Source organism: Ranitomeya imitator, chromosome 3 (genome assembly GCF_032444005.1).
Source record: "Ranitomeya imitator isolate aRanImi1 chromosome 3, aRanImi1.pri, whole genome shotgun sequence".
In the NCBI taxonomy this organism is placed as follows: domain Eukaryota; kingdom Metazoa; phylum Chordata; class Amphibia; order Anura; family Dendrobatidae; genus Ranitomeya; species Ranitomeya imitator.
This window is the reverse complement of record NC_091284.1, coordinates 107217958-107232464: the sequence shown is the minus strand read 5'-3', so window position 1 is coordinate 107232464 and position 14507 is coordinate 107217958. Positions and strand designations below refer to the sequence as shown.

Genomic DNA, 14507 nt, shown 5'->3' with positions numbered 1-14507 from the left:
TGAAGCACTCCCAATAATTGTTGTGTGTAATGTAACGTGTTAAGATCAGCATCGTTCCCAATTTCCAGTGCTGCTCCAGTCCTCTCTTGGGTGACATATCTTTTATGCCAACTCCTAACTTACACTAGAGTCCATGTGTGATCTGGAAGTAGCTTTTATAATGTACGAGTCTATGGAGCATTCAAAAAAGGCTCCAAAGATGGTCACTGTGAAGTCTTTATCAAGATCAAGGCTGTATCATTACATTTTACACTGAAAATTTTGATTTAAGCTGTGGGAGGTGTGGTCTTCATTTTCCAATGTGTTGCTGCCTGCTTATGATTGGTCAGTGTCATACAGGGTGCAGTACATTTCTTTGGTGAAAACTGTCTGATAACAGCAATTTGGACTTAAGAAATGTTAACTGATTAGGAACCAAGTACTTTGATTGCTAATATTTCCGCAATGGAGAAGAGATCTAAAAATTAAAAAGAAAAAACAAATATTTTATTCCACTCTGCAGCAACTATATCATGTGTCTAGTTCAACATGAAAAATTTGATGAAAAATCCTTTTTAATTAATATAATGATACTAGCAATAATAATACTTATAATAAGATTAAGAATAGTAATAATAAAATAAAACCGCACAGACAAATGTGATCACATTCATTTCGTAATTACTGTAGTATTAGCATCACTATTAAATAGTATCTGGGACTTAAAAAAGCACTCTAACTTTTTTCATTAAACCTGTGTAATGTAGTAAAGTGTCATTGTGTTAATATACTTACTGATCCTCATGTTCTCTATTATTAATCTCTTCTGAGACTTGTGACGGCTCTTCTGATTTCCCACCATACATATGGGTCTAAACGTGAGCCGGAAGTAGCTATTACAGTGTAAGCCTCTGATGCTCCAGAATGAGATTCCTTAGGCTAACACTGTAAACAAGTCTAATATGTACATCTCACAAAATTAGAATATCATCAAAAAGTTAATTTATTTCAGTTCTTCAATGCAAAAAGTGAAACTCACATATTATATAGAGTTATTACAGAGTGATCTATTTCAAGTGTTTATTTCTGTTAATGTTGATGATTATGGCTTACAGCCAATGAAAACCCCAAAGTCATCATCTCAGTAAATTAGAAAACGTTATAACACCAGCTTGAAAAATGATTCTAAAATCCTAAATGTTGGCCTACTGAAATGTATGTTCAGTAAATACACTCAAAACTTCATCTGGGCGCTCCTTTTGTATCAGTTACTGCAACAATGCGGCGTGGCATGGAGGCGATCAGCCTGTGGCACTGCTGAGGTGTTAATGAGCCCAAGTTGCTTTGATAGCAGCCTTCAGCTCATATGCATTGTTGGGTCTGGTGTCGCTCATCTTCCTCTTGACAATAACTCATAGATTCTCTATGGGGTTAAGGTCAGGCAAGTCTGCTGGCCAATCAAGCACAGTGATACTGCTGTTTTTAAACCAGGTATTGGTACTTTTGGCAGTGTAGACAGGTGCCAATTCCTGCTGGAGAATGAAATTTCCATCTCCAGAAAGAAGCATGGAGTGTTCTAAAATTTAACACCAGCAGATGACATGGCTCCTCAAACCATCACTGATTGTGGAAACTTCACACTAGACTTCAAGCAGCTTGGATTGTGGCCTCTCCACTCTTCCTCCAATCATTGACCTTGATTTCCAAATGAAATGCAAAATTTACTTTCATCTAAAAAACAACAACTTGACCACCGAGCAACAGTCCAGTTCTTTTTCTCCTTGGCCCAGGCTTTAATGACCCAAATGACATAAAATGATAAATGATCTATTACTTCTCAATGGAATTTACAGAGAGTTCAGATCACTGGCAGACAGAGGAAAGGGCCAAGAACAATATATGGGCCCTTTACATCCCAAGAGCTCCTAAAAATGCAATCTTTCACCTGCTTTGGAGGTAGAAATGGGCCCCCCTTACCTCTTGGGTCCCTGTGCGTCTACACAGTTCGCACCCATGATATGTCTGCTTGTGGTTCAGATTTTTCTTTGAATTGTAAATAGATAAAATCCAACATAATGTGAAGCCATCATACGGTTCAATTAAAAGGAAGGTATTATTATGCTCACAAACTTTCAGATAAACTGCACTCAATAAAAAAAGAGGCTCACTATGCCTCACAAGATGTTGAGGGTGAAATCTAAATTCAGTCATCTGCTAGGCGTTCCACTTTAGTGCTGAGCTCATTTTTAGGAAAATTTGTGAGTAATCAATAAAACCTTTCTATAAGTACATTTTGGGATGGTTTTACACAATTTTGGATTTCACCCACTATTTAAACTTTGGGTTTCCTGTACTTTATGTGAGATCCTATGAGGAGTGATCGAGCATCTATCGCATCGCATCATAAAATTTGTGCTGTCGGAACACAGTAGAAAAGAGGTGCATTCACTGTGCAGGAGAATTGTAGGCACACATATGCACCCCTGTACTGAGGCCTGAGTGACCCATGCCTTTACTATGGTTGGAGGAGTAGTAAGATTTCCTATAGGACTTTGTCACATTGTGACCCAAGAATTGTGTGTACTTTCTGCATCTCTATCACCTGCTTCATTGTGTCTTACATAAAAACATCTTGAGGCTTCACACGCTCAAATCCACTTTGTCAATATGTTACGAGTGGTCTTGACATGTAGCACTTAAAATATGATGTTACCTACAGCTCTGTTTTAGAGAACAGTTTATATAACTTTTTATATTTCCCTATTCTTCTTTAAAAGATACTCGCTGTACAACAAGAAGATTTCTACCTACAAAGTCCAAAGTGTTTATAGCTTTGTCAAGTTTTCCCGGTGCCGGAAATACATGGGTGAGGCATCTCATAGAACATGCCACGGGTTACTACACTGGAAGCTACTACTTTGATGGAACCTTGTACAATAAAGGTATATGTTAGAGATAAATAGCTGTTATATAACTGGTTAAAGGGAATCTGTCATTAAAATCAAACCTCACATCTCCAACCAAATATATGGACATGTAAGTCTTTGAAAGCTAAATCTATTAATACCTTTTATATCTTCTATTTGCTGCTGAATTCTTGAGCAATCCATGTTTACATTTGTATGCAAATGATATATTAAGTGCTCTGGATGTGACAGAGCACTTCCCGAGTATCTGCCTCCCGAGTTTGTAATCTCGGTCTAGAACGAGCCTCTTTAGCACTAGGCAATGAAACTTTACAGTGAGTTAACCTTCAAGCTAAAGAACTTGCTACTACAGGCACAGAAAGTCCTCTATTATGCACCATTATCTTTATTATCATTATTATTATCTTATTTGCATATTTATTAAAACACTGATTTTTCAGGAAAGCAACAACAGATAGAAGATGTAAAGATGTCAATGGATTTTTTTTTTAAAGACCTGTATGCCCACATGTCCGGTTTGGAAAGGGGGTGGGAATGATCTTACTGAATCTAATCTTTTTTGTAAAGATTCCCTGTAAGCAATGAAATCTTGCAGCCGCTATTGAATGCAGGATGCATAATTTCATCTGTTATTTTGCTACTAAAGTGTGTTAGGCGCCAGGATTTTCCTAGTACATGGGGTAGATCCCAAGCATTGTCTGCCTCTGCAGTCTCCCATTCTGCATCGGCCTCAGTGGGAGCTGCTCAGCATAGATGTCAGTCTCAGCGTCTTGCTCACTCGTGCTGTTCACTTGGTTACTGCTGGCTCTCCTGCCAAAGCTATAGTAACTAGCAATCGGAAGTGGCGATCAGGTGTTCCAGAGGCTAAGTCCAGAAATCACCCTACTGAGCATGTTCATGAGGTGGCGACCTCTCATTGGTGGTCGGTCGTCAGCTGCTAGGGTAAAGTGGCAGTTCCGGATTCATCCACAAGCAAGGTCCTGGCTGACTGGACTTGAACAGAAACGTATAAAAGGTTCCCGTCGGCACTATAGTATCAACCTATGTTCAGGTGTGTGTGAACCTTGCAACTGAGTGGTCAGTGTCAGCATGTGCTTAGGGTTGGCTGAAATCCGTTAGAATTCCGGCACCTCCAGAGAGGAGTTTGTGTGTATGGATTCAGGGCTGGCAAATAGCCAGTAGAATTCCGGCACATCTGGAGAGGAGTTGTTTTGAGTGCTATTGCTGACTGTTTCACCACTGCTTGCTACCTGCTCCATTTGTGGGCTTTGATCTTCTGTGAAGTTAACAGGGATCATATCTAGAGTAATATACTGTATTTCTTTGCTGTGTGCGAATGTCACAGCTTTATTGCTGTGCATCAGCTTCATTACTGGGTGCGAGTAACACTACTACATGTGCTGTTCACTGAGTGACTTGTAACTCAGTGCAAGCTAGCAATCGCTAACTGCGTTCTCTGCCATTGTTCTCTAGCTGCAGCTTAACAATAGCACTTCATCATAATTTATATTTAGTGTGATCCACAAGCCCTAAAAATGTGTTAGTGTTGCCAATTTGTGGCACTGATGAATTCTGTTTGGTTTCTCAGGCTTTAAAGGTGAAAAAGATCACTGGAGGAGTGGCCGGACAATATGTGTAAAAACTCATGAAAGTGGGAAGAGAGAGATTGAAATGTATGATTCCTCCATTCTACTGATTCGCAACCCTTACAAAGCACTAATGGCAGAGTTTAACAGAAAGTGTGCAGGACATCTAGGATATGCAACGGAGAAGCACTGGAAAAGTAAAGGTGAGATGTAAACTTTAAGGGGTTGTCCAGGACTTTTTTTTTACTATGGGCCTAAAAACTAACAGGCAGGTGCTTGCTAACAGATGCAACTACTAAGTGTTCTTCTACCCAGTGCCTGATCAGAGCAGTCAGCTACCACTCTTGCTGGCGATTTAGCTGCTCCACGTCAAAAAGGCAACTATTCTTCTGGGCTGCTCTGTCGATGGGGAGTGACTGCTAATGTCAAGCTCTAGCAGGGAGCTGTCAGTCAGCATGATGTCGGCAGTCATGCCCCGTCAATCAAGCAGAGTGGAAAAGAAGCTGGTGCTCTATTGATGTGACATCAGCAGAAACTGCTGAATCGCCCACAGGAGCGGTTTATGACCACTCTGTGTCAGCAGAGATCAGTGGTGGGCACAACAGGCAGGTAGTTCGTAACTACCTGGCTATTAGTTCTTAACCCTGTAGTAAAAATAAAAAATAGTCCAGGATAACCCTTCTAATATTAATGGCAACTAATTGGTTTTTATTGCCTTGGGCAATAACATTTTAAAATGGCTTTGCCAAAAATCTTTAGTTTTACTTTACTTTTATTTTACTTCATTCTTAGCTACTGAATATACATGTTAAACTCCTATTGTATGTCTGCATAGAAACTATAGACATAGTATGTCACTATACTCAGATTCTTAATTTTTCATTTAATCAACAACATTTTGATTCATATGTGTATGTACTAGATATTAGTGAATCTGGAAATATTCTGTGGGTTTAACTTAATTGGACAGGAATATTTGAATTAAATGAGGCCAAACATTTCAATAGCAAGTGCTCTGTGGGCTCCCAACACTAATGCATAATAAACAGATAGGCCAGCTAGGGTTTATATAACAATAAAATAATATGTTGCCCTAGCCACTCATCTGAACCTGCGGCATCTTCCTACGGGTCTTCTGTTGACTTCCAAAGGTTTATAGCACCTTTTCTTCTTTTCACTCTTTGCCAGGGCTTCTGGTACCAGCTATGTTTCAATGCACTTGCTCTACCCCTCTTCACTATATTAAAGTATGCATTGAATCCTAGCCAGAAGCACCTTTAGAGAGAAAAGAGGATACCAGCTGAGCTGAACAGGTGCCTTAGGAAGTCAGAAGAGGACCAGCGTAAGGCTACAGCAGAAGGGACAGATGAGGGGCTACGTGAGTTTTCTAATTTATTGTTTATTAACCTCTTATTGGCCCATAAAAATCCATTAGAAAAGAGCTCAGCTTGCCAACATTTTGCTGAATTCCTGCAAATCAAATTGATCAAAAATCAAGATTGACTTGGGAATTTCCAAATGAATTTCATTAGTTTAGAATTGATTTGCTCATGCTTAGCATGTACCCTCTAGCATATAAATGTATTGAACTAAGTCTTTTAGAATCTAAATTAGCATCTGTAAAAGTCTATTTTAGGGTAGTAAAGCTAAGCAAAGTATAGATTTGTATAGTAGTATCAACCATATCAAATGACCAAGATAATTTGTAGTTATTAGTGTTAAGAAGAGTTGATCAAATTTTTCAAAATTCAGTTCTGATTATGATTGGTGGCGAATATTGTATTTGAAATATTTGCCGAACACAGCCGAACGTCATTGGAGTCAATGGGAGTAGAAATTACCGCATTTGTTCGGAATCGATCGTCAAACGTAAATTCGACACTAATAGAGTACTAATATGGCACAAATAGGGTAAATTCAGATTCATCGACCAATTCCGAACATATTCGCTCAACTCTAGTGATAAGCAAACGTGCTCGGATAAGGTCTTATCCGAGTGACTTCGGGTGCTCAAATAACATGATCGAGTGCCCAGGCTGAAAATCTTGGAAATACTTGCATGTGTTGTGGCTGTCGAACAGCCATGAGACATGCAGCTGCTGGGACTCAAAAAAATTATTCAAGCACTCTGAAGTCACTTGGTTAGCACATGAGCATGCTCGGATAACACCTTATCTGAGCACGTTCACTCATCACTAGTAGTTATATCAATGCGCGAATAAAAAAAAAATGAAATGTTTCAAAAATTGTTTTTTTTTGTTTGTTTTTATATAGATTGGCCAGAATTTGTTAACAGTTATGCATCATGGTGGGCTTCACATTCACTGGATTGGCTTCAGTATGGCAAGAAACTACTTGTTGTTCACTATGAAGACTTAAAGAAGGACCTTATTGTAAAGCTTAAAGAAATGGTGTCTTTCCTTGGTATTCCACTAAATGAGGATCGTCTTCTTTGTGTGGAGAACAACAAAGATGGGAATTTTAAGCGCATAAGTTCCAACCAAGCAGTTATGGATCCATTCAGTCAAGACATGAAAAGTACAATAGATGGATATATCAGGACGGTTGATAAAGCACTTAAGGCCAGAAACTTTACAGGCTTACCAGAGGAATATATGCCAAGATGATATCTGGAAAATAAGTAGACTTTGGTGTTTCTAAGACTTTATACTCTACTGACAGCTGCAAAATCTCTCCACTATTCTACGCGCTTCTAAGAAACTCAATAGTGAAGTAGAAACAAAACACAGAATGGTAGAGACCTGGCTGTAAACCAAGGCTGATGCTCTTAGCATCTTTCTTTATATGTTCCTCCACTGTACTGATGGCTCGGAGATGTGCTGTACACTTGTACACTGTGTTTTCTGGACCTGGTTCCTTTGTTGATGTGTGCTGCCTTCTAGCAATACTTTTAAGGAGTAGTTTCAAATATTGCTGAGCCAGAACTTGCAATGTGTCAGAATTTGCTTCTGTACAAAAAAAGGAAGAAAAAAAAACAAATAAAGGTCAGGAGCAGAAAGGGCATATTTTCATTAAAACATGGCTTGTGTGTATTTTTTTTCCAAGAAACAGAAAATTGAGTTGGGGGTCACAGTTGAGAGGTTGTGTAAAATGCTATTTTTTCCTGATGAGCAGAGAGTTAAATTAATGTTATTTTGCTGTGTAAAGCAGAAGAGACAAACATATAAAGTAGAATCTGAAAAACCACTGGAAAAAAAAGTATTAACTATAAATTATTTATACATACCTACAAATAAAAAGCATACTTAAAGATACACTGCCTGTCGGAACCAAGAAAGTATCATTACAGTCTACAGTGCAGATATTTCAGAGGAAAATGGGTGATAGAGGGCTGATGGAAGAAAATTTGTCATTAGAAATAAGTTGCAGTAGTATTATACATAGAAAATAAGGAGTAAGTCCTCATTAAGAGGTCAGTTATTGTTAACTTACTCAAAAGAAGTGTCCATCAGTGTTTTATTAGTGATTTTCACATATGGAAAATAACTATGTAAATGGAAAAGCTTCACATTGCAGTGTTAGTCATGGATATCACATGGGCTACAAACGGATACCATCTGTTTGCTCTCCGTGATTTTCAGGGACCCATAGACTTGTATGTGTGGTTTTGATATGTGATGTTGATAAAAAGTGGAAGTCTCCATTATTTTTTGTGGACACGTTGTCCACAAAATAACATGGATATGTAAACAGCCGCAAAGACAATAATGGGTACGGTATGTTTTCTATTGGTGAAAATGTAGATAGAACATGTATGTGAAATACTGACATCTGAATGAGGCCTAAAAGAAGGGGTGATTGCTTTTCATAATAGAAAATAATTGACAAAAACTGTGCTTAGACTGTAAATTAAAGAGTCATGAACTTGATCCTGATTGCTCTGAACTAACTAATCTATTCACAAGGAACAGTCCACACAATTATTATTCTTATTATAAATTTTTATAGCACTGTACATAAGGAGGGAGGACCCTGCCCGCGAGGGCTCACAGTCTGCAGGGGATGGGTGAGGATACACTAGGAGAAGGTAGAGCTGGTTGTGCGGCGGTTCAGTAGGTTGAGGATCACTGCAGGCTGTAGGCTTGTCAGAAGAGGTGAGTCTTCAGGATCTTTTTGAAGGTTTCTATGGTAGGCGAGTGTCTGATGTGTTGGGGTAGAGAGTTCCAGAGTATGGGGAAAGCACTGGAGAAGTTTTGGATGCTGTTGTGGGAAGGAGAGATGAGTGGGGAGTAGAGAAGGAGATCTTGAGAGGATCGGAGGTTGCGTGTAGGTAAGTACCGGGAGACCATGTCACAGATATATGGAGGAGACAGGTTGTGGATGGCTTTGTATGTCATTGTAAGGGTTTTGAACGGAGTCTCTGGGCGATAGGAAGCCAGTGAAGGGCTTGGCATAGGGGAGAGGCTGTGGAATAGCGGGGAGACAGGTAGATTAGTCAGGCAGTAGAGTTTAGGATGGATTGGAATGGTGCCAGAGTGCTAGAGGGGAGGCCAGAGAGTAGGAGGTTGCAGTAGTCAAGGAGGGAGAAAACAAGGGCATGCACTATTGTTTTTGTGGTGTCGCGGACAAGGAATGCGCCGATCCGAGAAATATTTTTGAGTTTGAGACGTCAGGAGGAGGCAAGGGCTTTAATATGTGGCTTGAAAGAGAGGGCAGAGTCGAGGATCACCCCGAGGCACTGGGCAAGTGGGACTGGGGAAAGTGAGTAGCAATTGACATTGATGGATAGGTCTGGTGGAGAGGTAGGGTGAGATGTGGGAAAGATGACGAATTCTGTTTTGTCCATGTTGAGTTTTAGAAAGCGAGCAGAAAAGAAGGCTGAAATAGTAGACAGACAGTGTGGGATTTGGTAAGTAAGGAGGTGAGGTCAGGTCCAGATAGGTAGATCTGCGTGTCATCGGCGTAGAGATGGTAATGCATACTGTGGGATACTGTGAGCTTTCCCAGGCCAAAGGTGTAGATGGAGAAGAGTAGGGGTCCTAGAACAGAGCCTTGAGGAACACCGACAGACAAGGGGCGAAGTGAGGAGGTGGCGTGGGAGAGGGAGACACTGAATGTTCGGTCTGTCAGATATCCAAGATATCTCTGAGATCTTGGTTCCATGATATCTTTTAGAGATACCCTTGAGTTGAGATCTCTCCATTTTATTGAAGCACGGTTGTGAAATCAATCAGCAATGATAAAACCCACCTGAAATTTCAAACAGGTGGTAGGTCCCTGAAAAAGCAGTTCAAACACCTGTCATTCAAACATCAGAAAGCTGAACAACAACAAAGTAGATTTTTTCACCAAATATATCAGTTTAATCTATCAGTCTTATTACTACCATATAGTACCTTGCAAAATTATTCTGACAGGTTCTCTTTAAGGCCTCTCCATGTTTTCTTTTTTCTTTTCCTTTTTGCCTTCCACATGTCATAACTTTATTCCATCTACTTAGTTGAATGAGGACTTGTCTTTTTGTGCAATAAATTGTAGTATCAATAGACACCATTCATTTTGCCATATAATGTAATGAAAAATTTGAAAACAATTCTAAGTGAGGTGAAATAAAATAAAAAAATACCAGCAATTCTGACATGGTCTTTTAAACTTTGTTTCCAGGATGATGTATCTATGATAAAAATTACCTGGTAAACTGGTAACCATTAAAATTCCACCACTCTCGGTGTCCTATGGATGATGTGAATGACAGTTCTGCTGCCCTGTAGGATTGAGGGATGGCTGAGCTGTCAGGATTGTGATCCCTTACGTGGCCATATTGACAAAAAGTAAAAAAATATGGTTCTGGGAATAAGGGGAGCAAAAAACAAAATTGCAAAAGCTGGAATTCCCAAGGTCATGAAGGGGTTAATGTTTCTTGCATTTTTTAACCTGCGATCAGTTGATCGCCTATACAATATACTGCAATAATGTACACTGTGTGTCCTAAAACATTTAAGGTAGTTTCTGATTATGTATTTTATAATGATACAACTTTCTATAATAGTTTACATTTCCTTTTTTTTTCACAGTTTTTGTTTGTAATTAGGGATGAGCGAGTAGTGAAATATTTGGATTTGCTATACTCGTAACGAGTAGGTCTTAATACTCGAGTATTCGTAACGAACAGTGAGTCCAATACAAGTCAATGTGAAATGCAAGTAATTTTATGCTGGACCCTACAAAGCAGTCTGGGGGCCTGAAGAAAAGGCTGCAATCGGTGCATGATTGTTTAAAAGCAGGCGGTAAAAAGCTGTGTGTTGTTTAACGCAGGAAGAAGCCACCCATCATCATCACAAGGGGTTCACAATTCTAAAGGTTGGACTACTGTCCAATGTGCAGGCATAGTGTCTTCAAAAAGTTAGCCCTTGGGGTTGTATCATGGTTGACGCACGAAGGAGACCTCAAGAGCCAGACAATTTTGAGACTAGACTACTAGCACAGTAGTTCTAGTGCCCAATGTGTAGGCATAGACATAGTGTTTCCAAAAATGAGCCCAATGGGCTGTATCATTGTTGACGCAGTAAGGAGGCCTCAAGAGCCAAACAATTATGAAACTAGACTACTAGCATGGTAGTTCCATTGCCCAATGTGCAGGCATAGACAGTGTTTCCAAAAATGAATCCAAGGGGCTGTATCATGTATGATGCAGGAAAGAGGGCCTCAAGAGCCAGACAATTATGAAACTAGACTACTAGTACAGTAGTTCCAGTGCCGAATATGAACGCATAGACATAGTGTTTCCAAAACTGAGCCCAAGGGGCCGTATCATGGTTGACGCAGGAAGGAGACCTCAAGAGCCAGACAATTATGAAACTAGACTACTAGCACGGTAGTTCCAGTGCCTAATGTGCAGGCATAGAAACAGTGTTTCCAAAAATTATCCCAAGGGGCTGTATCATGTATGACGCAGGAAGGAGGCCTCAAGAGCCAAACAATTATGAAACTAGACTACTAGCATGGTAGTTCCAGTGCCCAATGTGCAGGCATATACATAGTGTTTCCAAATACTAGCCCAAGGGGCATGATACCATGGTTGATGCAGGAAGGATGCCTCATCATAATTACCTCCAATGGGAAATATTAATGAATGGAACATTGTTTCTTGCTTGTTGACCATGAGGTACATGTGGCAGGAGTAGGATACACATGTAATTAGAAGGAGGAAAGGGATTTATATGGGAAGGGAAGGACGTGATCACCAGTAGCATAAAAGAACATTTTGGGTGACTTTAGATTGGGATGATGTCATCTGGAGGGCTTAAAAACTGTGGCGAAATCCAGTCCTGTCTGCATTCTCTGTAGTCAGCCGTTTGCGTGTATCTGTGATGATCGCCCCAGTGGCACTGAAAATATGCTCTGACACCACACTAGCAGCAGGGCATGCCAGCACCTCCAAGGCATCTAAGGAGAGGTCTGGCCAACTGTGCAGCTTCACCTGTCAGAAGTGTAGACTAGTGGCCCTTTTAGAAGAAAAGGTGCGGGGTCTGGAAGAAAGAATAGCAACTTTGAAACTCATCAAAGAGAATGAAGACTTTCTAGACAGAACAGAAGCATCTCTACTGGTCACAGAAGGTGCAAAAAGTGTCAGAGAACCTCCAAAAGCAGATGAGTGGAAGCATGTGACCAAAAGAAGCAAGAAGACCATGGAGAAATCACCAACCACACAACTGAAGAACCGATATCAAATCTTTGTAGAGGATGAAGATGGCATACCTAAGGATGAAGCAATACCAGCAAGCAAAAAAGAAAAGGGCACACAGCAACAAGTGACAGCAAAAAGTACAGCCAAGAAGCAACGAAGAGTGGTGGTGGTGGGAGACTCACTACTGAGAGGCACAGAAGCAGCCATCTGCAGACCGGACATAACTGCAAGAGAAGTATGCTGCCTTCCAGGTGCGATGATCAAGGATGTGACCGATAGGATACCAAAGCTCTTCAACTCCAAGGACGTCCACCCATTTCTTCTGATACATGTTGGCACCAATGACACGGCAAGGAAGGACCTACCGACAATCTGCAAGGACTTTGAAGAGTTGGGGAAGAAAGTAAAGGAACTGGATGCACAGGTAGTTTTTTCTTCTATCCTTCCAGTAGACGGGCATGGCACCAGGAGATGGAACAGGATCCTTGATGCAAACAACTGGCTAAGACGATGGTGCAGACAACAAGGATTTGGATTCCTGGACCACGGTGTGAATTACTGGTATGATGGACTCCTCGCCAGAGACGGACTACACCTCAACAAACCTGGGAAACACACATTCGCCAGAAGACTCGCTACACTCATCAGGAGGGCGTTAAACTAGAAGAAGAGGGGACGGGAAGAAAAACATTAGACTCGAACAAAGACGACCCAGGAAAACATACTCAGAAGGGAGGTAAGAACATTTCTAAAACAATCCACAGTGAGGAGATTGGAACAAAACAAAATCCTCTAAACTGCATGCTCGCAAACGCCAGAAGCCTGACAAACAAGATGGAAGAACTAGAAGCAGAAATATCTACAGGTAACTTTGACATAGTGGGAATAACCGAGACATGGTTAGATGAAAGCTATGACTGGGCAGTTAACTTACAGGGTTACAGTCTGTTTAGAAAGGATCGTAAAAATCGGAGAGGAGGAGGGGTTTGTCTCTATGTAAAGTCTTGTCTAAAGTCCACTTTAAGGGAGGATATTAGCGAAGGGAATGAGGATGTCGAGTCCATATGGGTTGAAATTCATGGAGGGAAAAATGGTAACAAAATTCTCATTGGGGTCTGTTACAAACCCCCAAATATAACAGAAACCATGGAAAGTCTACTTCTAAAGCAGATAGATGAAGCTGCAACCCATAATGAGGTCCTGGTTATGGGGGACTTTAACTACCCGGATATTAACTGGGAAACAGAAACCTGTGAAACCCATAAAGGCAACAGGTTTCTGCTAATAACCAAGAAAAATTATCTTTCACAATTGGTGCAGAATCCAACCAGAGGAGCAGCACTTTTAGACCTAATACTATCTAATAGACCTGACAGAATAACAAATCTGCAGGTGGTTGGGCATTTAGGAAATAGCGACCACAATATTGTACAGTTTCACCTGTCTTTCACTAGGGGGACTTGTCAGGGAGTCACAAAAACACTGAACTTTAGGAAGGCAAAGTTTGAACAGCTTAGAGATGCCCTTAATCTGTTAGACTGGGACAATATCCTCAGAAATGAGAATACAGATAATAAATGGGAAATGTTTAAGAACATCCTAAATAGGCAGTGTAAGCGGTTTATACCTTGTGGGAATAAAAGGACTAGAAATAGGAAAAACCCAATGTGGCTAAACAAAGAAGTAAGACAGGCAATTAACAGTAAAAAGAAAGCATTTGCACTACTAAAGCAGGATGGCACCATTGAAGCTCTAAAAAACTATAGGGAGAAAAATACTTTATCTAAAAAACTAATTAAAGCTGCCAAAAAGGAAACAGAGAAGCACATTGCTAAGGAGAGTAAAACTAATCCCAAACTGTTCTTCAACTATATCAATAGTAAAAGAATAAAAACTGAAAATGTAGGCCCCTTAAAAAATAGTGAGGAAAGAATGGTTGTAGATGACGAGGAAAAAGCTAACATATTAAACACCTTCTTCTCCACGGTATTCACGGTGGAAAATGAAATGCTAGGTGAAATCCCAAGAAACAATGAAAACCCTATATTAAGGGTCACCAATCTAACCCAAGAAGAGGTGCGAAACCGGCTAAATAAGATTAAAATAGATAAATCTCCGGGTCCGGATGGCATACACCCACGAGTACTAAGAGAACTAAGTAATGTAATAGATAAACCATTATTTCTTATTTTTAGTGACTCTATAGCGACAGGGTCTGTTCCGCAGGACTGGCGCATAGCAAATGTGGTGCCAATATTCAAAAAGGGCTCTAAAAGTGAACCTGGAAATTATAGGCCAGTAAGTCTAACCTCTATTGTTGGTAAAATATTTGAAGGGTTTCTGAGGGATGTTATTCTGGATTATCTC

At 40.2% G+C, this 14507-nt stretch overlaps 1 protein-coding gene across 1 annotated transcript in view; it reads left to right on the top strand.

The window, feature by feature from the left end:
* The window catches only part of WSCD1 (WSC domain containing 1), a 372647-nt gene extending 365121 nt beyond the window's left edge, over positions 1 to 7526 (top strand). Inside the window, exons 7-9 of the mRNA XM_069761266.1 lie at positions 2757 to 2921; positions 4495 to 4695; positions 6767 to 7526. Coding sequence (XP_069617367.1) covers positions 2757 to 2921; positions 4495 to 4695; positions 6767 to 7119 — 719 coding nt within the window. The 3' untranslated portion in view covers positions 7120 to 7526. The remainder of the gene's footprint in view (positions 1 to 2756; positions 2922 to 4494; positions 4696 to 6766) is intronic.
* The last annotated feature ends 6981 nt before the right edge of the window (positions 7527 to 14507 follow it).